At 40.1% G+C, this 24,677-nt stretch overlaps 1 protein-coding gene across 3 annotated transcripts in view; it reads left to right on the top strand.

Annotated features, from left to right (window-relative positions):
* EIF4H (eukaryotic translation initiation factor 4H) overlaps positions 1-24,677 on the top strand; it is a 170,639-nt gene that overhangs the window by 4,545 nt on the left and 141,417 nt on the right. The window contains exons 2-7 of one of the 3 annotated variants that reach the window (XR_008530498.1): positions 12,556-12,743; positions 14,574-14,638; positions 14,725-14,821; positions 15,122-15,181; positions 19,119-19,256; positions 19,497-21,484. Coding sequence is in view for 2 of the 3 variants with exons in the window: in XM_054589716.1 (XP_054445691.1) it covers positions 12,556-12,743; positions 14,574-14,638; positions 14,725-14,821; positions 15,122-15,181; positions 19,119-19,256; positions 19,497-19,636 (688 nt within the window). In the remaining variant the exon portion in view is untranslated. Of the gene's footprint in view, positions 1-12,555; positions 12,744-14,573; positions 14,639-14,724; positions 14,822-15,121; positions 15,182-19,118; positions 19,257-19,496; positions 21,491-24,677 lie in introns of those variants that run through there. The other 2 variants (XM_054589716.1, XM_054589717.1) reach the window with 2 other exon arrangements.

Here is a 24,677-nt window from a genome sequence, read left to right as displayed (position 1 = left end):
TTCAGTCTGTCTTCTATTTTGAATGACATGATACACAGTAGTCATTCGGGAAATACTGGTAGGCTGAGTTATGCGGATCTTCCAAATGTTGACACATTTATAATACAGCATCAAAAATCATGTTTATTAATATCACTGTCAATTTCATTGAGAAATTTTAGGTATTGGGAGTCTGTCAAGCTTATGTTGATGAATATAGCTTTTCTAAAATTCTTTTTTGCTTGAAAGCTTGTGTTTTATCGTTGGCTTACAGGTACTGTTATAGTTGTTTTCCTTGAAGTGCCTTTCTTTTGGAGAGAGAAGGGAAGGATAATCAATCTGTTGTTCCACCCATTTATGCATTTTCATTGGTTGCTCCTTGTATGTGCCTGAGCTGGGATTGAACCTGCAACCCTGGCATAATGGGACAGTGTTCCAACCAACTGAGCTTCCCGGCCAAGACCAGGTTCACTGCATTTTCAAAAAATTGTCAAATACCTAAATCTGAATGACCAGTTTGTCACTTATCTCAGATAAAAGTGATGTTTCATTCCTGGAGGTAACCATTATACTTCTGTAAGCAACAGAAGTGCTTTGTCTCCATTTCACGGTTCACAATTTCACAATTATAAATTTATTAATTTTTAAAATTAATAAATTTTACTGCTTTGTTGAGGACATTCTTTACTGAAGCAGGCTCCCCCCCCCTGCCTGCCACTCCCCCCCCCCCCAAAATACTACAAGGGAACCATGAGTGACAATTCAGTTTGGTGTTCTAAATGGTGTAACTCAGTTTGGTTGGCTGTCATCCCACAAAGCAAAAAGTTGCTGGTTCAGTTCCAGGTCTGGGCATGTGCCTTGGGTTGCAGGTTCGGTCCCTGGTCGGAGCACTTACAAGAGGCAGCTGATCTATGTTCCTCTCCCTCTCTTTCTCCTTCCCTTTTCCCCCTGAAATAAATAGCCAACCAACCTTAAAAAATATTACTATAATATCATGTGTGAAAACTTAACAATAGACCAGTAAATATTTAGATTTCTCTGATAGCTCATGTTTTTAAAAGATTTCATTCATTCATTTATTTAATATTTATTTATTTATTAGAAGGGAAGATAGTGAGAAAGAGGGAGAGAAATATCCATCTCGTACACTCCCCATATTTTACTGAGTTAGTGCTGTTGGGCGAGCTTTTATTTGTGTAGTTAATGTGCAGGCATATATGTGTGTATGCATTGTTAAGTCATGATGTAAAATGTATTATTGGTTTTGGTCACAGCCAAAAAAATTTTTTGAAAAACATGCAAGTGTACCTAATTGGGGATGTCATCTAAATACATGGAACCCTGACCTGGCTGTTGTGGCTCAGTGGAGTGAGTGCCAGTTTACAAACCAAAAGGTCGCCAGCTCAATTCCCAGTCAGGGTACATGCCTGGGTTGCAGGCTGGGTCCCTGGTTGGAGGTGTGAGAGAGGCAACCAATCAGTGTTTCTCTACCTCTCTTCCTCCCTCCCTCCCTCCCTCCCCCCGCTCTAAAAATAAATTTTAAAAACTTAACAATTCAAAAAAAAATACATTGAGCCCTCTGTTGTAGTCAAAAAAAATTTTCTGAGTAAGAATATCCATATTGGTGAGAGAAGTTATTTGCAATGCTAAAGTAGTTGCTAGGCCTGTGACTTCATTGCTTTCACCTTTGGTAAGTATCAGATAATATTCTGGAGATAAAGCAATGTAGAAGACTCAATTTCTGCTTTAGAACTACTTTGCATTTCTCTGCAAGGCTTTTTCTTATCTTACAGATGTGATTAAATTATTAAGATCTCATTCACAGTAGAAAAGAGCTCCTTGAAATAAGGTACACTGAAGAATTCACTATAGACATTGCCCTGCCCCCAAGTGCTTACCAGAAACTTGCAGAGGCTTCCCTGCCCATTCTGTAGTAAATGACAGTTATCAAGATGAAGGGATTTAATTTTGAATGCTGATTGAAGGCCTTGGAAAATGCATACGCTTAGAGGGAGGTCTGCTTGGAAATGAAGGGCCTTAATCCAGGTTGCATTGAGCTGGTTTTTCTAAACGCTACAGCTAAAATCTGCATGGCATCTTTGGGATCTTGGAACAAAAAGGACACTAGGTGAAAACTTAAGGAAATCCGAATAAACTGAACTTTTAGTTAATGTATCAATATTGGTTCAATGATTATAACTAGTATATGTTACTAATATAAGATATTAATAATAGGTGGTATAAATGTAATAAGGGCTTGGTTTTTGAGAGCTTAACCTTTTTTGATTATTGTCTAGGAACTAGGTTACACATTTTGACCATTGCCTCTGTTTTTCTTTTAGTATGCTCACTGGCTTCTTTTCGCTTACTTGTATTTTACTCTTATAAAGGCAGTTTTATTGTGATTTTATGTAGGATCTACATGCCAAATGATATGTTCTAATAAGTGTTGCCGGACAACACATGAAAGAGCAGGGCTGTTGATCAGCACTAATGAAATTGTTTCAGTTTATCATCTAGACATTAAAATGGTCCAGCTACCAAAGAGGGATTAATATTTCTTGGTTTCTTAACATTGGTCTTGAAGTTTTAAGATTGACAGCAACAGTGCTTAAGTTGTGTATTTAATTTCTTTTTTTTCCCCCTTATTTATCTTTCTATTTTTTTTTTAATTTATTTACTTTTAAAATACATTTGTCTCTGCCTCCCCCCCACCTCTTTCCCTTGCCCCCTCCCACCTTCCCTCCCTCAGCTCTTCCCTTTTGGTTTTGTCCATGAGTCCTTGCTATATGTCCCTTGACTTTCCCCTTCCCTTCCCTTCCCTTTCCCTGCCCGCCCCCCCTTCCCTCTTGTCTCTGTTGATTTCTTTTCCTTTTAGTGTTGCTGGTCATATTTTCCTTGCTTCTTTGCATTGTTGGTTAGGTTCTGCTTATAGGTGAGATCATATGGTATTTGTCTTTCGCCCCCTGGCTTATTTCGCTTAGCATGATGCTCTCCAGTTCCATCCATGCTGTCGCAAAGTTTAGTACTTCTTTTTTTCTTTCTGCTGCATAGTATTCCATTGTGTATATGTACCATAATTTTTTGATCCAATCATCTACTGATGGGCATCTAGGTTGCTTCCAACACTTGGCTATTGTAACGTGTGCTGCTATGAACATTTGGGTGCATAGGTTCTTTTGTATTGGCGTTTTGGTGTTCTCAGGGTATAGTCCCAGCAGTGGAATCGCTGGATCAAAAGGCAGTTCCATTTTCAGCTTTCTGAGGAAATTCCACACTGCTTTCCATAGTGGCTGCACCAGTCTGCATTCCCACCAACAGTGTACTAGGGTTCCCTTTTCTCCACAGCCTCGCCAGCACCTGTTGTTTGTGGATCTGTTTATGATGGCCATTCTGACCGGTGTGAGGTGGTACCTCATGGTGGTTTTGATCTGCATTTCTCTGATGGCTAGTGATGCTGAGCATCCTTTCAAATGCCTCTGGGCCCTCTGTATCTCCTCCTTAGAAAAGCATCTGCCCAGGTCCTTTGCCCATTTTTTGATTGGATCGTTTGTCTTCTTGGAGTAGAGTCGAGTGAGTTCTTTATATATCTTGGAGATCAAACCTCTATCTGATGTATCATTAGCAAATATATTTTCCCATATGGTTGGCTCCCTTTTCATTTTGCTGATGTTTTCTTTAGCCATGCAGAAGCTTCTTATTTTGATGAGGTCCCACTTGTTTATTCTTTCCTTTATGTCCCTTGCTTTAGGAGACATATCAGTGAAAAAATTGCTGCGTGGGATATCTGAGAGTTTCCTGCCAATGTTCTCCTCTAGGACTTTGATGGTGTTGCGACTTATATTTAAGTTTTTTATCCATCTTGAGTTTATTTTTGTGTATGGTGTCAGCTGATGATCCAATTTCAATTTTTTGCATGTAGCCGTCCAGCTCTCCCAACACCATTTGTTGAAGAGGCTGTTATTGCTCCATTTTATGCTTCTGCCCCCTTTGTCGAATATTAGATGTCCATAGAGACCTGGGCTTATTTCTGGGCTTTCTATTCTGTTCCACTGGTCTATGGGTCTGTTCTTGTGCCAGTACCAGATTGTTTTGAGTATGGTGGCTTTGTAGTAGAGTTTGATGTCCGGTATTGTGATCCCTCCTATTGTATTGTATATTGTCGGTATTGTGTTTCTTTCTCAAAATTGCTGCGGCTATTCGGGGTCGTTTATGGTTCCATATAAATTTTTGAAATGTCTGTTCTATTTCTGTGAAATACGTCATTGGTATCTTAATAGGGATTGCATTGAATCTATAAATTGCTTTGGGTAGTATGGATATTTTGAGGATATTAATTCTTCCAATCTCTGTAATTTCTGATACACCTAAAAATCTTTATAAAAGTTTTTTTCCAGAAGTAAGTTAGTGTATGTCCTTCATTTTTTCATTAACTTTCATAAATACTTTGGAAGTAAGTTTTGAGAACTTAATTTTCTCTTTTATTTATTTACTGGATCTAATCCCAACCCTAATAATTTTTTAAAAGATTTTATTTATTTATTTTTAGAGAGAGAGAGGAAGGAAGAGAAGAGGGAGAGAAACATTGATCAGTTGCTTCTTTTATGTGTGCAGGCTGAGGACCGAACTCACAACCCAGGCGTGCCAGGCATGTGTCCTGACTGGGAATCAGCTGGCACTCCACAGAACAACACCAAGCCAATTGAGCCACACCAACCAGGGCTCAGCCCTAATAATTGCTAATCATTATATTTTTTTCTTTTGGTTACCCTTTAGTCTCCTTTCAGTCCTACATATCTTTGCTTATTCACACGTTACCATCTTTATCAGAGTTCAGGGCTCTCCCTGTCTACTACCTGGAAAGTGAGTCCAAGTTCCTGTTCCACACTGCTGTGACTGCTCTCATTGCTATCTCCTGAATTTTCTGCACTCTTTTGCTTGGAATGGGATTTCTTCTTCCTAGATGCCTGGACCCCACCCCCCACGTTGAATTACCAGCTCCTGGAGGGCACATACTGAGTCTTAGGTTTTTGCCCGCTACACTACACTCTATACTTCATGGACATCCAGATATTTAGTTGACCAGAGTGAAGAAAAGTGATTGGTCTGTAAAGGATTTTGGTCATATTTGGAGTTGAAAGTTGAGTTTTGTAATTCTGAGGATGTAATTTATTACCTTAAAAACTCACTGTTTTTAAATTTATTTATTCATTTATTTATTTTTAGAAAGGGGGAAGGGAGGGGGGAAAGGAAAGAAACATCAGTGTGAGAGAAACATCAAGATCAGCTGCCTCTCACAAACCCTCAACTTGGGACCTGCCCTGCAACCCGGGCATGTGTCCTGACTGGGAAGCAAACCGGTAACCTTTTGGCTCACAGGCTGGCACTTAATCCACTGAGCCACACCAGCCAGGGCACATGTTTTGTTTTGTTATGTTTTCATTGTGTGTTTTTTTTTTTCTTTTATTAATTCCAGGGGGAGGGAGAAAGAGAGGGAGAGACGCATCAGTATGAGAGAGGATCATTAATCTGTTGCCTCTTGCACACGCCCTGGCTGGGGAAAGGAACCCACAACTCTGGCATGTGCCTTGACTGGGAATCAAACCTGCAACCTTACGGTTTGCAGGGCATGCCCAAGCAGCTGAGCCACACTGGCTGGGACTGTCACATCTTTTAAAAATCAATGGACAGTCCTCAAGGAACAGTAAGAAGGTATGATGGGCAGGGAGGATCGTTGTTCATCGGTGGGATGGTGTGGCCTGGGGTGTTGGCAGCACAGACCTTCAGGTGTCTGTTCTGAATGGGGAAGAGGGTCTGCCTGGGCCTGCCATTTATATCACCCTTTTCTTGTTTTATATATAAACCCACTGCCGTTAGTCTGCCTGCTTCTGCATGAACAGTATAACCCCAAGCAGGTATTTATGAAGTGTTTTTATGGTCAATTTTAAACTTCTTTATGAAATAAAGATTTAAAATATAACAGACAAGGAAACTTGAGGTACAGAGGTGATTTGGAAGATGTCCTACACCAAGCTAAGGTCTCAAGTGAGTCTTTTCTATGTTATTTTTCACCTGGTTTAGGAAGGGCTTTCATATAATACAGCTTATTTGTTTAGTTAGTAGTCCCCTCTATACTTATATTGACTCAAAGAATTTTCTGACATTTGATTTTTTTATTTGATCAGTAACAGAATGTGTATTTTATTATATGTATATGCTGTCTTCTGGGATTTGTCGCTCAGTTGCTGGCACACTAGATACTTCATAAATGTTAGAGTGGATAAATTGAAGTCTATACAGATGGCTCCAGTTGCAATGTCCTTGCAGTATCTTTAATGAACTGTTAAATGAAAAGCTTAAAAATGCTTAAATCCTATAAAACTGACAACATCAGATAGGGTATTATTTAGGGCTGCTTCAGTAATTCTTGAAAGTGGTTAGAGCAGTGATTTTCAGTTTTTCTATCTCATGCATGCATAAACTAATTACTAAAATTCTGCAGCACACCAAAAAGTTTTGTTGTTGTTGTTTTTTTGTAGATCTGACAAAAATAGGTGTACTCTTTTAAAATATTTATTTTTTATTTTTTAAGATTGTGTTTATTTTTAGAGAGAGGGGAAGGGAGAAAGAAAAAGGGACGGCAACATCAATGTGCAAGAGATACATCAGTTGGTTGCCTGTCTCATGCTTCCAGCTGGGGACCCGCCCGCCCCACAACCCAGGCATGTGCCCTGACTGGGAATCAAACCACTGACCGTTTGGTTTGCAGGCTAGCACTCAGTCCACTGAGCCACACCAGCCAGGGCGAAAATACTTACTTACTTTTTAGAGGGAAGGGAGGGAGAAAAGAGAGAGAGACATTGATGTAAGAGAGAAACATCTGTTTGTTGGGTCTTGTACGTGTACACCCCACAGTCCGGGCATGTGCCCTGGCCAGGAATTGAACCAGCAACCTTTTCTTTGCAGAATGACGCCCAACCAACTGAACTGAGCCACACTGGTCAGGGCAAAAATAGGTATAATTTTCATTCATTCACACTGAACGGCTGTTTTATGGGCTTTCGTCTTTTTTGGACAACCTAAGGGCAAAAGCGGTCAATGCCCCTGGCTAAATAGTCAGATATTCCATATTTTAAAAATTCTTGAGGCATACCAGTTGAAAATTGCTGGTCTGGAATGTTAAGCCACTGCTGGTTTTGTGAGTCTAGGGTGAAATTAGCAAGTTGTTGGATTTGGGTTAATTTACCTGTTTCCATATCTCTAGCTCTTAAAATACTGCTTTCCTGAAATGGGATTCTTCTATCTTCGCTAAGCTGGATTTTTAGCCAACTATATTCTTATTAGTGCCCCTGTCATGTTACTGCCATTCACCTGGGCGGCAGCAGTCCTTATCAAAGCTCTCCTGGTTCTCTACTCGGTCAGAGGTCATCTGACCCTATCTCTTCCATTCTACATGGAACACCCTCCATAAGTTCTCGTATATACATTTAATATACCCTTTAGCAAGCCTTCCTACCTTCATTTTCCTGATTCATCAGTCATACACATGATTATCATCTCTATATCTTCCCTTTACCTTACATTTTCTAAAAACATTTTCTAAAAACAATTGCATATATTATACAACAGCTACTCATATAACTTCATTCAACACGGTTTCTTAACAACAATGTGATGCTATAAGAACTGAATTCTTGGTTTATATTAATTAGCCTATGGTGAAATTGGTTTTGTTACATGTTTTGCTTAAAGTTGCAGAGTATTAATAATAAGTGAGAATTTACTATATATGTACATATATACACAAACATGCATGTTTGCATATAGTTATTTGTTGGTTATAAGGTGCTACTCAGTTGTGAGCTGCTTGAAGGCCAGGGACTGTTTTCCATCAAGATATTTAGTGAATGTTGCATGAATGAATTTAAACTGTTTATTATTATTCATTCTCCGTTTTGATGTTTTTCCATATGTTTATATTTTCAGTATCCAGTTCCAAAGAGTATCTTACTGAAAATAATTTTAGGTTTTATGGTTATTAAGATAGTACCACTAGTGTTATGTACTGTCAGTGTTACAGATGCAAAAATGAGTCGCATTTGCTAAGCTTTAGAGAGGAGGAAGTAGGATGCAGTTCACTTATAAACCTATTTTTCTGATGTTCTTACAACAGAATGCAGAATAATAGTACTTCCTATTGGAAGTAGCAGACTTCTGAGTCATTAAACTTAAAATTTTTACCCTCTAAGCATTACATCGTGGTTTGGTTATTCTGCTTCATAAAAATGTCTTAAAGAGTGATATTTAAGGTCTGGCCAAGATGGTGACATAAGTACATACATATACTTTGCCTCCTCACACAACCAAAAGAAGGAAAACAACAAATTAAAAAACAAAAATAACCAGAACTGCCAGAAAATTGAACTTTATGGAAGTCCAGCAGCCAAGGAGCTAAAGAAGAAACATCCATCCAGACAAGTAGGAGTGGCAGAGAGGAAGCGTGACAAGGTGGCAAACCAGGAGGTCCCACATTTGTGTGCAAATAAACCAGAGGAACAGCTGGGGAGTGAGACAGATTGCGGAACCCAGGTTCCATTGCAGGGAAAAGAAAGACTCAAAACATCTGGAGGTAAAAACCTGTGGGGGTTGCAGTGGCAGGAGTAACTCCCAGCTTCACAGAAGAGTCCCTTGGAGAAACCCATGGGGTCCTAGAACGTACACAAACCCACCCACCTGGGAATCAGCACTAGAAGGGCCCAACTTGCTTGTAGGTAGCAGGGGAAGGGACTGAAAGCTGGTGGAGAGCCAGGCAAGCAGCATTGTTTCCTCTCGGACCCCACCCCCACAGACAGCATCACAGCTCATTGGCCTGGGTTGCCCGGCCCTAGTGAATACCTGAGGCTCCATCCCTTCCAACTTAACAGGCAGGCTGAGACAAAGAAATATGGCCCAAGTGAAAGAGCGGATCAAAGCTCCCAAAACAGAACTAAGCGATGAAGAGATAGCCAACCTATCAGATGCAGAGTTCAAAACACTTGTAATCTGAATGCTCACTGAATTGGTTGAGTATGGTCACAAAATAGAGGAAAAAATGAAGGCTACACAAAATGAAATAAAGACAGATGTACAGGAAACCAACAGTAAAGGGAAGGAAACCAGGACTCATATCAATGGTTGGGAGCAGAAGAAAGAGACAAACATTCAACAAGAACAGAATGAAGAAACAAGAATTCCAAAAAATGAGGAGAGGCTTAGGAACCTCTAGGACGACTTTAAACGTTCCAACATCCGAATCATAGGGGTGCCAGAAGGAGAAGAGGAAGAGCAAGAAATTGAAAACTTATTTGGGGGGAAAAAAATGGAGAACTTCCCCAGTCTGGCCAAGGAAATAGACTTCCAGGAGATCCAGGAAGCTCAGAGTCTCAAAGAAGTTGGACCCAAGGAAGCACACACCAACACACATCATAATTAAGTTACCCAAGATTAAAGATAAGGAGAAAATCTTAAAAGCTGCAAGAGAGAAGGAGACAGTTAACCTACAAAGGAGTTCCCATAAGACTATCAGCTGATTTCTCAAAAGAAACCTTGCAGGCAAGAAGGGGCTGGAAAGAAATATTCAAAGTCATGAAAGCCAAGGACCTCCATCCAAGATTCCTCTATCCAGCAAAGCTGTCATTTGGAATGGAAGGGCAGATAAAGTGCTTCCCAGATAAGGTCAAGTTAAAGGAGTTCATCACCACGAAGCCCTTATTATATAAAATGTTAAAGGGACTTATCTAAGAAAAAGAAGATCAAAACTATGAACAGTAGAATGACAAACTCACAACTATCAACAACTGAACCTAAAAAACAAAAACAAACTAAGCAGATAACTAAACAGGAACAGAATCACAGAAATGGAGATTGAGCTGGGGGGAATGGGGGAAAAGGTACAGGGAATAAGCAGCATAAATAGTAGGTATAAAATAGGCAGGGGGAGATTAAGAATAGTACAGGAAATAGAGAAGCCAAAGAACTTATGTGTACAATCCATGGACATGAGCTAAGGGGAAGGGGGGAAATGCTGGGAGGAGGGGCAGTGGAGGGGATTAAAGGGGAGGGGGAAATGGGACAACTGTAATAGCATAATCATTAAAATATCTCTTTAAAGAAAAAATGATATTAAACCCTGGCCAGATAGCTCAGCTGATTTAGAGCATCATCCCCATACACCATGGGAATGGGTTCAATCCCCAGTAAGGGCACATAAAAGAATTCACCAATGAATGCATAAATAAGTGGGAAACAGATTGATATTTCTCTCTCCCCATTTGTCCCCCTCTAAAATCAATAAATTAAAAAAGTTTTTTTAAGAATATTACCAAATACTTTAAGTATTTCTTTTTACCTCCCTTTTTAATTTTTTCTCCTGTGTGCTGCAAACATTTTATTTTGAAAATTTTTCAGATCTACAGTAAAGTTGAAGGAATGACACAATGGACTCTGGTAGATTTTTAACAAGTTTCACTGTTGTTTTGTGTATACTTACATGCTCACTTATCCTTTCTGCTGAACCCTTTGAAAAATACAGTAAATGTAGTCTGCCTTGACACTTCATCCCTGACTATGTTAAGTCTCTTGAGAATGGGGGCATTCTACTGACTGCAATACCAGTTATCACTCGTAAGAAATTTAACATTGATACAATATTCTATACATACCATATTCAAATTTCTCCATCTCCTTTTCTTTTAAAGCTATTTGTTTCAGGATCCAAAGATCACACGCAGCATTGGGGGTCTCTCTCTCTCTTATTTTTTTTATTTTATTTATTTTAGAGGGGGAGGGGAAAAGAGAGGGATAGAAACATTAATCAGTTTACTTTTGCATGACCCCAGCTGGAGACCTGGCCCACAACCCAGGCATATTGAACTGGTGACCTTTTGGGTCATAGGCTGGCGCCCAATCCGTTGTGCCACACTAGCCAGGTCCATAGCACTGGTTTTCATATTTCATTATTAGTCTCTCTGCCTTTTTTGTCTTTCCTGGATGACATATTTAAAGAATCTGCACCAATATAGAAGGCATATGATATAATGTAGGCTTGTTCCATTATTTGTGGTATTAAGTTCAATTACCTGGTTGAGGTGGTGACTGCCAGATTTTTCCATTTGAGAAAGAACTTTTTGCCCCCTTGAAATTAATCATCTTTGGAGTGATAATTTGAGATCATGTGAATATCTTATTCCCAAAAAAAGTTTTATTAGTAGTTTTTGCTTCTGTTGTTGAGCCTGGCCTGAACCAGTTACTGCTACCTGCATTGCAGAGTAGTGATTTTCTAATTATCAATAGATGATTTCATCCACATTTACTAGCTGACATTCTTGTTGATGTAAAGTATAGTTCCTCTTCCTGTTCATTTTAATAGAACTTTGTAGAGTACTTTAGGAACAGAAATTATAAAGCTCCTATATACCCCCTGCCCTTGCACATGCACAGCCTCTCCAGCTTGCAGAGTAAGTAGTACATTTGTTACAGTGGACCTCTGCATTGATAATGTCATTATTACCCACAGTCTAGTTACATTAGGGTTCACTCTTGGTGTGGTATGTTCTGTGGATTTGGACAAATGGCCTCATTTATTATCTGTAAAACATTTTTAATTTCAGGTTGTAGGTGGCAACGATAATTACTGCTTGTTACTCTGTACATATATACTGTCTGTTGCTAGGCAGTGCTTGAAGCACCTTATATTTGTTATTTCTCAATTCAAGGTCTTTATTAATATTAACCCAATTTCACAAACAAATGCTTAGAAAAAGTGAGATTAGATCACATGGCTCGTAAGTGGCAGAGCTGGGATTTAAACTGATACCTCTGGAAAGCAGCAATGAAGAAGCACAATTAAGGCCCTGCTTTTGCCACTTTTTAGCTCTGTAACCAAGGACAAATAAACCATTCTTGTTACATCTGAGGAAATGGCATTGAGATTTAAATGGGTAAGTGCTAAGCACCATGTATGCATATTTGAGGGCCCAATAAAGTGTTGCATGGGAAATGGAGAGTAGTATGTACACCGTACTTGCTGCACAAAACCTAAAATTTTTCTAGAATGTTATCCACAACCAGATAATAGCAAGAAACAATTGTATTGTTAATACATTAAACTTCACCACCTTCAGTAATCCTTCCTAAGTCCAACACAATGACTCTGGACAGTCCATTTACGTATGTATCAGTATTGTTGAGTGTAAGAGAAGGCATTTGTTTAGGTTTTAGGGAATAAACACTTTGCAGATATTGATTCTATGTGAATATGAGAAAACCATTAGGCACACATGTTAAATTTGGATTTGACTTTTCAGAGAAATGTATGTTTACATAGATTGTGTGGTTCTGTGGACATTTCTGTCACTAAAAAATAGGCACCTTTTCCATAAAATATTTGGAATACTCTTAAAATTTCCAGGTGTTACTGTACGTTAGAGAGGAGTGTTTCACCTGGGTGGTGTAGCTAACTGGAAGGCATTTTTATTCTTGATCTGGTGGGACTGAAACACGTGGGGAGACTTGAATTCTGTCTGTTTCATTTCCTAGGTCCCGCGGCAGTGCTGGCGGCCATGGTTCCCGTAGCCAGAAGGAGCTACCTACAGAGCCCCCCTATACAGCATACGTAGGAAATCTACCTTTTAACACGGTTCAGGGCGACATAGATGCTATCTTTAAGGATCTCAGCATAAGGAGTGTACGGCTAGTCAGAGACAAAGACACAGACAAATTCAAAGGTGAGTTTGGGAGGAATTCTTATTGTACATTATTGTAAAGTGGGAGATCTAAACCAGAATGTTAATGAACCAGAGTGCTTTAATTATGAAAATATTTTAAATGTTTACTTTGTCAAAGTATTATACCTGAAATAAACATAGCACTTTAACTCATAGGCCCTCAGTTCTACTTGAGGGAAAATGTTATACACATCACCTAGAAATATATGGCACATACCCAAGTAAACCTGCCATTTGTCTGACCTGTGTAGTGGTCCTGTCTGACAATAAAGTTAACATGGGACAGAAGTGAATAGATGTGAACATGTAAATCTGAGGATTTTTCAGGTATATTTCACCTTAGCCAATTTGTGCTTTTTTCTATGGTAGTCTTCCTATAATTCAGTTACTTATTATAAAATTAAAAAGATAACCTAGTAAGTTATCAGTGTACATAAGTGAGTATGTGTTTGGGAGAATGTTGGCTCAAATGTCCGATAGTGTCTATAGATTAGAGTTGTAAGGGCACTTGAGCAGAGGAGGAATAAGAATGAAGAATCAAATGACATCATCATCTAGCTTTCAAGGTTGCCTGAGGGGAAATATGCCCAGTAGTTAAGTACACCATGCAGGGTACAAAGGCATTTGGTTTACATTATCCAGAAGTATATCTACAAAAAGTAATAGAGTGACTGGTGACTTACAGTGGAGAGTTGTACAAGAAAGGTATTGTTCATCTGAGTGGTTCTGTGTGTGGTGGCATTTTTTATCTCTTTGAAAGCTTTGTGACTTTAGAGCCTGAAGCCTTGTTACCAAGTGATCAGACAATAAAAACAAATATATTGACTAAACTTGTGTAAGTCAGTTCCATCCAGTTTGCTTGCTAACAACGTTAGGAATTCAAACCTAAGGTCAAAATATGTAGATGAAGCCAATCTTTGGGCTGCGTGAGGAGCAGCAGCAGGTTTTAGACTTTGTTTCATAGAGGGTCATCTTCAGTCTCAGCAGTTGTAGGGTGTAAGATGTGTGACTGAGCTGTTGTTGCCTCTTTGAACTTCAAAGTGGTTTTCTTAATTTCTCTAAATATTAAATCCACTTAGGGAATAAGGCAGGGGTGGGGAGAGCAGGGGACCCTCTCCAGTCAAGCAGTGCGTTCTTTGTGTAAATACTTACTAAGCAGAAGCTGAACAGGAGAAGTTTGGACCCAGACCTTTGAAGCATTTGCAGTCTAGTGGGCTTTGAAAGTGAAGTCATCATGTAGAGTGAGGATACTCTGGCAAGGGTGGGGTATATACATTGTGCAGTATGATCATATTAGGACGAGGACAGTACTTAGCCCAGATACAGACTCCAGATGGCAAGGAAGGAACACATGGACAAGAGTTTTGCACATAAAGGGAAATGCTTATTCAGAGATTTTTATACCAACTACTTGAGTAATAGACACCTTCAGCCCCTCCTTCAGAGCATGTCTTTGGCGACTTTGAAATCTGTCCTAAAACCCCAATTAGATTAAAGTCATTCAGAAATCAGAACCGACAACTCTGGATGATCCAAGGAAGGTTTTAGTATTATGGTTAAAACATATGCGAAGAAAGCTTTATAAAAATACAGCTGCTATTTTAGTGCCTGTTTGGTTAGCACTTTCTGATAAAATATAACTGAGCGGGAGGAATACCAATCAAGCTCTGTTGAAAAGCAAAACCTGTTCTTTAAAGATCTGCTAGTTTGCAGTCATCTAGATGCAACAAAAGTGGTAGTTTCTGATGTGGGCAAGTTGTACAAACAGGGAACCCACCCTATTTTTAACCTGTAATTTCTTGAGGAAATGGGGTTTGTTTTCTCTTACAGGATTCTGCTATGTAGAATTTGATGAGGTGGATTCCCTTAAGGAAGCTTTGACATACGATGGTGCAGTAAGTATGTTCACGTTTTCTCTGTCATGTTGGTAGTTGAGCTTTTTTCCTTGCAAATACTTACACTGTTTTCCCCTTATCATTAGCTGTTGGGTGATCGGTCACTTCGTGTGGACATTGCAGAAGGCAGAAAACAAGATAAAGGTGGCTTTGGATTCAGGAAAGGTGGACCAGATGACAGAGGTGATTGGTTCTTCTAAAACTGAACATAAAACTTACTGGTTGCAACTCTGGAAGGTTACTAGTAGAACTCTGTCTTGTAGGTACAGTAGGTTTTAATGAGCTTTTTATGAGCATAAAATCTTAGAACGGATGATGCTTCTGCAAGCCTGGGGTTGTTTCTAATTTTCCTGTTGGCAGCAAAAACTAATTTTGTTGAACTTCCCATCACATGAGTTGTACATCATCCCAATAAATTTTTCCATGTTTGTGCAGCAAGGTAATGACCCGACCTCAACTTTACTCTTTTTTGTGTATCCTCAGGAATGGGTGGCTCTCGAGAATCTAGAGGTGGATGGGAGTCCCGGGATGACTTCAATTCCGGTATCAGTATTTAAAGTATCGCCACTTAACCTTTTTCAATGGCCTTGGTGCTGTTGTACATTTCTTGTGAGTAGCCGGCCTGGCCGGACTACTTCAGTTTCTCTGACAAATGAAACTTTCCCAAAAGATACCCAGGCATGCAATAAGCCTCTATTAGAACCTAAATATTTGGGGTAGGGCCTAAAAGGTTCTCTATACTGCAAGAGAGTGAGACTGATCCACCTTGTGTTGTTACCTTTCCTTAGCCTACTCTTCATTCTCACATGTGCCTTTGTCTCGTGCAGTAGTTTTTTCTCAGGGTCTAGTCCAAGGAAACTGCTTTGTGGCTCTTGTGTGTATGACACAAATAGAAATACAGTTACTTCTAGAAATAGTATGGACGTTCTAAAAATGTACAGAAAGCCTTGTAACTGGTTTCTGGTGGTTCCCGCTGAGGTGGTCAAAGAGTTCTGGTGACCTGTTTTTTCCCTGAGGGGTGTGGACCTCATCACCTAATGATGGGCATGATCCGCTCTACCATTCCTTTTCTTAACTTACCAGGGCAGGCAAATAGGTGCTTTGTTAGCTCAACTCAAGCGGCCAGTTTGCCCTCTCCTTTGACAGATCTCTTCAACATTTCTTCATCTTTTTTTTTTTTTAAGTAACTCATATATGTAGTAAACTTGTCAATTATAACTGAAAGGTAGGAAATTTTTTTAAGGGTTTTCTTTTCTATGAACTTGAGGTTATTTCTGTACTTTCCAATACAAGAGAACATCAGCACACCCACCCTATCACCTTCCCCCCACCAAAACAAAACTCAATATAAATTAATGGGTAAGTATGGAGAAACTGGTGCAGGATGCCTCATGAGTCTTAAAAAGTTTTAAAATTTATTTGCAGTACTGCTTTAGCTAAACAGATGACAGTTTATATCTGTTGAATAATTTAATTTTTAAAAGTCCTATAGCCAGTCAGAAATGAGCTTATTCATAAAAGTACAGTATAATCCAGTAAACCTGTAATTTTATGTATAAGCTAGTCTCTGATTGAAACATGCAACAAATGTCGTCTCAAAGCCAATCCAGGTGTGGCAGTTAGTGGCTTGATCAGCGGTGGCCTTTGACCTGTCAGTTGTGCGTTTCCTGGTACTATGGAAATAACACAGTGAGCTCATAGCTCTGGAACTGTGGGAGTAACTAATGCCTTTCTACTATTGGCTTAGCTTATGCTTTTACTCTGAAGCAGAGACATACAGTGAACATAGCCAGAGAAACTGCCTTGCCACCCACCAGTTTCACTGTGAACTACAGTGTTTTGGTGAAGTGCCTACGTGGTAGAGTAATGCCTACGCGTATACGTTATTTATGAAAATGGATCTCTTTTACTCTTTAAAAGAGTGATGTTATTTTTTTAATGGTACATGCTTGTAAAAACAAAACAAAGCAAAACAAGCATTACTAGAAAGCAAGTAAAAATTTCAAAGTTCCACCACTAGAAATAACCAGTGTGTTAAAACTAAACTTTGTAAAGAACACTCAGAATATTGTCATGAATAGTGTGCCTCCTAGAAATCTCATCAAATTGTTTAAAAGACATGTGTTAATATTAGCCTTGCTTTTTCCTCATAATCTTCCCACTGCTCTTATCATAAGATACTTTTGAAGTGAAGCTGTCAGTGATAATACACAGTTTTTTTCTTCTACTGTACTTTGTCTCGTCATGTGAACACAGTAGCAGTTGTTTTACCTGCTTTGTCAATGTGGGTGTGAGGTGATTTGTTTTTGCTAAACTGGCAGCAAAAATTATTTAACCTCATTAGGGGAAAGTAATCTTCATACTCACATAGAAAGGTACACACCACAGTTTAGATTAGTTTGGGAAATGTCAGGTTAAAAGACTGAAGAATCTTACATTTGGCTATATGCATCTCGGTGTGTTTTCCCCCAAAGCAATGTTCCTATTTGGTCTAAATCTTTTTAGGATTGTTTTTATTACTTGTTTTATTAAAATTGGTATTGTTTAACTCAGGTGCTGAACTGGGTTTTTAAATAACTTGATATATTTCCAAAATCCTTGCCACCCTTAAAGAACAGGAAAAGTACCACCATTTCAGATAGAGTTGGTTCTCCATATATGCCGTAGTTAGGTTCTGTAGAATCACTGAGAGCACAGAATTGACACATGCTGATCCATTGCTCCCAGGGGAAATAACAAGGTCTGGATCCTTCAAGCCTCTGATCACTGTTTTTTTGTCAACCAACCAATCAACACATAAACTTGCTTGTTTCTGTTTAAAGACCTCATTTAATATACATTGTCGGGTCATTAACATTGAACTCACAGCCATCAGCATTATAACTCTGCCCTGAATGAAGTTTATCAAACGTTTATTTTCTCCCTAAGACACATCTCAGCTTTCTTGTGCTTAGGAGCCCTACAAACTCTTCAGGATTGTGTGGGGGGCATTTTACATGGAAATCACCAACCAAAAACACAAAAAGCAACAAAAACAAAACTAGATCATAGAAAGGATCTATTTATGAGCTGAAACAAGATAGAGTATTGCCTCAGCTGATTCAGTCTTTAACTGCTGTATTCTTAGTGACAGCAAAAGCAGCTAAAGTATTGACTTGGGGCTTATAAATTTTAGGAAGTAGGTAAATTTGTAAATACAAAATCTTTGAGTAATGGGGGTCAACTCTATATAGAAGAATATGTCTCGGGTTTCTTAAAGATATAGTCCACAAAGCTTTGAGCAATGGCACCATTCTTAGAGTGATAAAAAGTCACCTTTGGGAGCATAAACGAAGAGGTCAAGCACATTTGTTTAATTACAGTCTTATTTCCTATATTTTTACTGGAAGTTTAATTTCAGTAGGCCATACTATTAAAAGGTTAATTAGCGTAAACCCTCGGGACAGAAGGACTTTCACTTAAATACAAAACTAAAGCCTGAGCTTCTCAAAATCCGTTGAGAAAATACTCTTTATTCTACACACTAATGACAATTGTGACTTTTTTTCATTTTTAGAGAGAGGGGAAGGGAGGGAGAAGGGGAGAGAGACATCGATGTGCCAGAGAAACATGGATCGGTTTCTTCTCACATGACTCCAGCTGTGGACCTGGCCCACAACCCAGGCATGTGCCCTGACCGGGAATCGAACAGGCAACCTTTCAGTTCACAGGCCAGCACTCAATCCACTGAGCCACACCAGCCAGGGTGTAACTTACTCTTAATACTTCTAAATGAGATGCATTTTACTTCTGTTGGTAATTGTTTTAGCAAATACACAAATGAATGGGGGCGACCCCTTTGCAACCAGAGGAGGTGAGGCACAGGTTGGGTGTGAGGTGCTCTGCTCTCTCCAGCACTCCCCCCTAGGGAGTGGGCCTGACTCAGATAACTGCCTTGTTTGCCACACAGGTGTTTTGCTTTTAGAGTGATCCACACTGAAATGCAGCAAGAACAGGAAAAATGGGGAATGTCACCCAGAGGTGCCTTTGTATTTTTATTTTGTCTTTGTATCTAGTTTTTTCTTGTGATTTTGCATTCTAAATCGTCACTTCTAAATTTCAGGTTTATCTTCCTAATAGCTATATAGATATATAATAGAAAACAGAATACAGTGTGCGTTGAGGATTTTTATATTGTTTTAAACCATTTTAGAATATAGCATCATACTGTTCTCCACTTTTACTGCAAGCTAAAAATTTAAATGGCTTATTTTGTTTTTCTCTCCTAAGATTCTTTTTTATTTAAAAAGTCTGTTAGCATTGAAATTGTCAAGCAGATTCACATTTGGACTCATTTGCATTGTGCTGTGTTTTGGAAGAACTTCAGGTGCTGGACAAACTAAAGAACTTAAAGTTTTGAAGTCAAACAGTTTACGCAAGATATTATAGTCCACTTTAAGACAGTTCAAAAAGTAATTCAGTGTCATCTTTTTTCCTTCAGGTTTCAGGGACGACTTCTTAGGAGGCAGGGGAGGGGGTCGTCCAGGTGACCGGCGAACAGGCCCTCCGATGGGGAGTCGTTTCAGAGATGGTCCACCCCTTCGAGGGTCCAATATGGATTTCAGAGAACCAACAGAAGGTATGGCGACAATTTGTGAATGGCGGGTACCTTTTCATGGTACCTTCTTAGGCCATGTAAATTGCCCTTAATCTTAAATAGCAAGTTTACCTTTATTAGTGTATCCAGGGATGGAGTAGTTTTTCACAGCTGTTAATTTTTAGGAGCTGGGCTGGGCTGTAGAGATCAGCAACAGTTTGGTCATTTCTCCCAGTGGGGAATGGGATCCATTCTTTAAAAACCTTGTTTTTCCCTCCCCAGAGGAAAGAGCACAGAGACCACGGCTCCAGCTTAAACCTCGAACAGTTGCAACGCCCCTCAATCAAGTAGCCAATCCCAACTCTGCTATCTTCGGGGGAGCCCGGCCCAGAGAGGAAGTTGTTCACAAGGAGCAAGAATGAGCTTGCGGTTGGGAGGGAATGGGGTGTAGGGGCAGTTAGAGCAAGACCACAGCCTGGCTAGCCCCCTGGACCGGCAGTCCTGCAGTTACCATTCCTGCGCCTGACCTTTGTCCTCCTTTCTTACAAAGGAAACAGAGCTTGTGAGTGCATGTCAGCAGTTAACAAGTGGTTTTTAGTACATTCTTGGCTTTGCTGTATCTAGTGCCTGTTCCGTGCGTTTTGTTTTGTTTTTTTTTTCCCCCTGCCACTCCTTCCCCCATTTTCTGTCTTTTTTTTTCTTCTTGCTCCTTGTTTCCTTCCAGCACATGAGTTTCTAGAGGGACAAAGGCAGCCACCATGTGGGAGGTCTTTGGGTATAGGTGCTGCTCCATTTTCTCCTTTCTTTTCTCTTCATTCTTTAAACATACTGGCCAGACTCCAGTCACTTCCTTTGATTTTCTCAGTGCTTCTCTTCCGACCTGCATGTTGAGTTCTGTATTTCTGTGGCTTTCAAAAAAAAAAAAAAAAAAAAAGTCACAAAGTGGACATCTTGTTTTTATTCAGCTTTGATCAACATACAGATTTTGAGGCACCTTGTTTTCAAATTCCTTCCCATCCCTATTTATAGGTAGTTCTGTCTCTATTGCCCCCTCTCCAAATGGATTATTAGAGCAGAATATATTTGGCTCAGATTTCAAACATGAATCCTGAAGGGTAATGTGAAATGTCGGTAGGGAGTTTACATGGAAGATGAGTTGAATGCACTACTGTGTTCACACGTTTTATTACTGCTTTTCAACACTGTGTCCAAACTGGTTCCCTGCTTCATCAGCTGCATCAGAGACTCCTCTATCTGTCTGGATGCAGTGAACTGCCTACTGTTGGTTTCCTTTCTGCTGGGCACAGGTGCTTTGTGGGCAGGGCTGGGGTGGGAACAAAAGGTTGGGGGTAAGGGTGGTAAAGCTGTGCTGGGCTAACTTTATAGTATAGACATTGCTTTTTCCAAATCCCTATTATATCTGTGTGTTCTGTGTCTCTCCCTTGCGTTTATCTGTTCCCTGGTATAACAATAAGATGCTGTGCTTCCCACCATCCCTTAATTTTATAATGAAAATGGGCCTGGAATCTGGCACTTTATTGTTTCACTTGATGAATTGAGAATTTTACTATGCAGAGCTATCAAGAACCTTAAAATAATTGGTAGGTGGCTATAAGTTGCTGGGTCTCATCTTTGAGACAAAGTTTATTGTTCCCACATATAGTGTTCAGCATGTACACAGGGCTAGGGGTTAGGCAATAGCTTTGGAGCTTGAACACCCATGTGTGGACAAATTAAATTCTTAGCACCTGGGTCCCAGCTGTTTCATTCGGAGCAATTCAGGGGCAGCCAGCAGCTAGAGCCCTACAGAAAAGAGACCCCCACCAGCATGACAGGAGGGCTGAGGGGTGTCCTGGCCCACGCAGCGCGGTGTGCTTAGACAGGAGTTCGTCACTAGCTGGCATCCTTGGCTTCTCTTACTCTGTCCTTGTTACAAGGTCTCAGCAATTTACAGAACTCTCCCTTCTTTCCTTCCACCTGTCATCTTTGCTTCTGAAATAAGAACCATTTGTGTAACACCAATACTTAACTTAAGACAGACATGCATTATGTGGTTGTAATCAAACCTGATGCTTTCAGATGACCTACTTATATCTTCAATGTGGAAAAGATTAAGAACAAAACAAATTCATCTAAACTTCTGGGTGATCCAGTTGACTTTTAAATGTAAGAATGGAATTCCAAACACTTAACACATTCAACTATATGACAGAAAGTAAATATGGATATGGTATTTTGTGAATGATCTTTTAAATAAAAGAAAACCTTACGTAATATTTAATGCTTGTCTTTATTTTGAGTTATTTTTAGCCTCATGAAATAAGCAATTTTAAATTTGGAAAGCAGTATCCAAATTTAGTAGGGTACTGTGAGAAAAGCATCTTGCTTTTGAAAGCTTCAGGATTAGTTGAGATTATCTTAAAAGGAATTGATGATTAAAAACAGGATGCCAACTTTCTTCCCCTTCATTTCCCAAAAAATGTAATTTTCCTAACACATAGAAACCATATGTAATGGTGTGGCTGTAGTGTTTGGTTGGATAAAGGGACTTTTTCTCCTAATACAGAAGAAACCAAATATTTGCACAGGGTGCACCTGCTGTTTTAACTACTTGTTTCTAGACGGAATTCTAGGTACTCTTCATGACAGTAATGGGTCCTACTCCGTGGCAAGTAGATCATGTTTGGGGGGGTACTGCTGTGTAGTTCGGGGGTTTTATGACTCTGGGCAAGGTACAGAGCCTTGAGCTGTGTGGGACAGGCCTGGCCGGCACAGGAGAGTGGCGGTAGCGGGCCTGGTATGGTGCAAAATTTGCTTACCTTAAGGTGAGAGCCTTGAATGTAGCTTGATGAGAGAAATAAGGTCAGTGAGGGAGTGCATGAGGGAAGGTTGACTTCAACTACTCCCCAGCCAAGAGCATGGAGGGAAGGACTTGATGCCTACTGGTATTTTCTTTAAGGGGGAGACTCCCGGAGACCAAAAACTCCCTGCCCTAAGTTGACTTGGGACTTGATCTGGAGAGATTTCCTATGGCCAGAGGCTCCGTGAACCTTTCTGAAGGGCCTGTGGAATGCTCAGATGCTTGCAGCAGTCAGCCAGGTTTCCCAGGAATTCAGAGGTTCCTTTATAATTGAAATGATATTCCTGAGCAGCTGCCTTCCTGCCTTCCCTCACATGTTGCTATAACTTCACAATGGTTGCTTCCCACAAGCACCTAGTCCCTTGGTGTGTAATACAAAGTATTACAGCAAGCCTTTTTAGTATCTGCCTCCCATGAATAAGTAACTGAACTAAGAGAGGAGGGTACATCTTTCCCCAGAGAAGCACCTAAAGAAATAGGGTCATTTTCATAAACATTTGCATCTACCATGTGAATGGTCCAGGGATGAGTTTAAGACAGTTGATGCTTGATTTCTCTCTACTATTGAGCTGGCGTAAGAGAAACAAAATGTAATGAAGTTACAAATGACGCCCCTTTATTATTTATAAGGGGCTCAGGTTGTTCTTACCTCAGCATCCATTTCATCAGAGGCCAGATTGTTTCTCTGGTTCCTAGGAAAGGATTTATTTCCATAGCAGACTTCCAGAAGCCTGGGTTTCCCTTCATGACTCAGATGTCTTGTTTCTTCAGGGAGGCCTTAACGGGGAGAAATCGGGAGGTGGGCGTTTGGAGGAGGGCGGAGTTGGCATTGTTATCTAGTGTCCTCTTTCAACTTTTGATTTTTAGGGAATAGCCTGGTTTTCTCGGTGAAGGAGATTACTTTGTAGAGATTAAGTCTAGAACAAGAAGAGCTAATTAACTTCAACGTAAAGCCACTTAAGCTTGAGATGCACTAGAAACAGCATTTCTTTGCAGTGTGCCCTGCAGCCTCCAGAGATTCCTGTGCCCGGTTGGTTTTGAAACAACCTTATGATCTGCTCTTTTCACAAGTTGTGCTTTGAATACATTTTTGTTCTTTCCCCTCAGTGTCTCTCAAATTCCAAATGGCTGTTGAGGTCATCATGCAGGGTCACTGCCACTGTGACAAGGTTCACTCTGGCATGTCAACTGCATTGGGACCCGACAGGGCCTAGGGACACCCATGGGACTTCAGCTGCCGGAGAGCGGGGTAGGCAGCCCATGTACTCAGCCGCTTCTTGCTGTCTGCCCAGGGGACTCCTCACAGTGCTCTTTCTGGGAAGGCAGGAGGGGAGGACAGGGTGTCACATCTCAGAATTCCTAAAGGATCTTAGGGACAGGACAGCTGTCCATGGTGTGTGCGGCAAGCAGCTATCACCCGGGCCGCCCTAACATCTGCATAGGAGGCAGGCTGCTTGCTGAGCTGGGCTCCTCATGCTTAAAAGAGTGACTCAGCTGGGCCTGACTGTGTGTGTCCTTTTTCAGTGAGGAGCTTCACTCCCATCTTTCGTGTTTTCTTGGCCAATGTTTTACAGCTTTGAGATGTTTTAGTTACTTTCTCATTGTGTGAGGGTAGCAGGCGTATAAACATCCATTATCTTAAAGTCTTCCTTTTGCAATTTTTTTTGTCAAGAAAATGAATCAAAATTATGAAGACTGTATTTAATCATAACCGCCTAATCTCTTCTACCACCTGTAACCACCCTCTAACTGTAAAATATTAAATACACAAATAAAGAAGCAAACTATTTCGCAGCAGCAGGCTCTTTGGTATTTAGTTTGAACACCAGAGAGAATCTGTTTCTTGAACCTGTTCTCTGTTCGCTCTGGGAGACCAGGTAAATGTTAAAATAATTACTGGCCTACAAGCTTATCTTTCTAAACAGGATTGGGGGGTGGGGAGTTAGAGCAGCTTTGTAGGTAGCCCAGAGTTTCTGTAAATAGCACCAAGAATCCTTGAAATTGGTAGGATTATTTTTCACATGTATCGTACTCCTGAAACTAAGAATAAACTCACTACTTTTTTAAAAGTACTTTATCAAAAAGAAAAACATGTTATAAACGAAAAAAAGAAAAGATGTATGAAGAATTCCTGCAAGTTGGTAAAGACAGCTAAGCAAAATACATTAACAGGTATTTCTCAGAAGAGGAAATAATGGCACAAAAATGAAGTTGAGTCTCATTAGCAGTCAAGGAATTGTAAATCAAGACTAAAATAAAATACTATTTCACACCCATTCTAACAGCAAGTCAGGAAGCCTGAAAAACCAGTACTGGAGAGTTTGTGGGTCTCTTGTATCCTACACATGAAAGTGTAAATGAGTATAGCCACTTTGGGAGTTAACTTGAAAACTGAATGTTCCCATACTCTCTGCCCAGTGGTTCCCCTCTGGGGCATGTACCCAAAAACCTATATTCAGATGATGGAATGTGGTACAGAAGTCTAAAGCAATGACCGACAGCTACTTGGAACAGTATGGATGGGTCATGGTTATGGTAATAGAAAGTCCCAAATGCTTAAAGACAGCATGAACCTTTTTAAAAATATATGGAAAAGCTTCAGA

The sequence above is a fragment of the Pteronotus mesoamericanus genome, unplaced genomic scaffold (genome assembly GCF_021234165.1).
Source record: "Pteronotus mesoamericanus isolate MK-2021 breed Mesoamerican mustached bat unplaced genomic scaffold, CSHL_Meso_final scaffold_167, whole genome shotgun sequence".
Classification (NCBI taxonomy): Eukaryota; Metazoa; Chordata; class Mammalia; order Chiroptera; family Mormoopidae; genus Pteronotus; species Pteronotus mesoamericanus.
The sequence above is the reverse complement of the archived record's forward strand: the minus strand, read 5'-3'. Positions and strand labels throughout refer to the sequence as shown.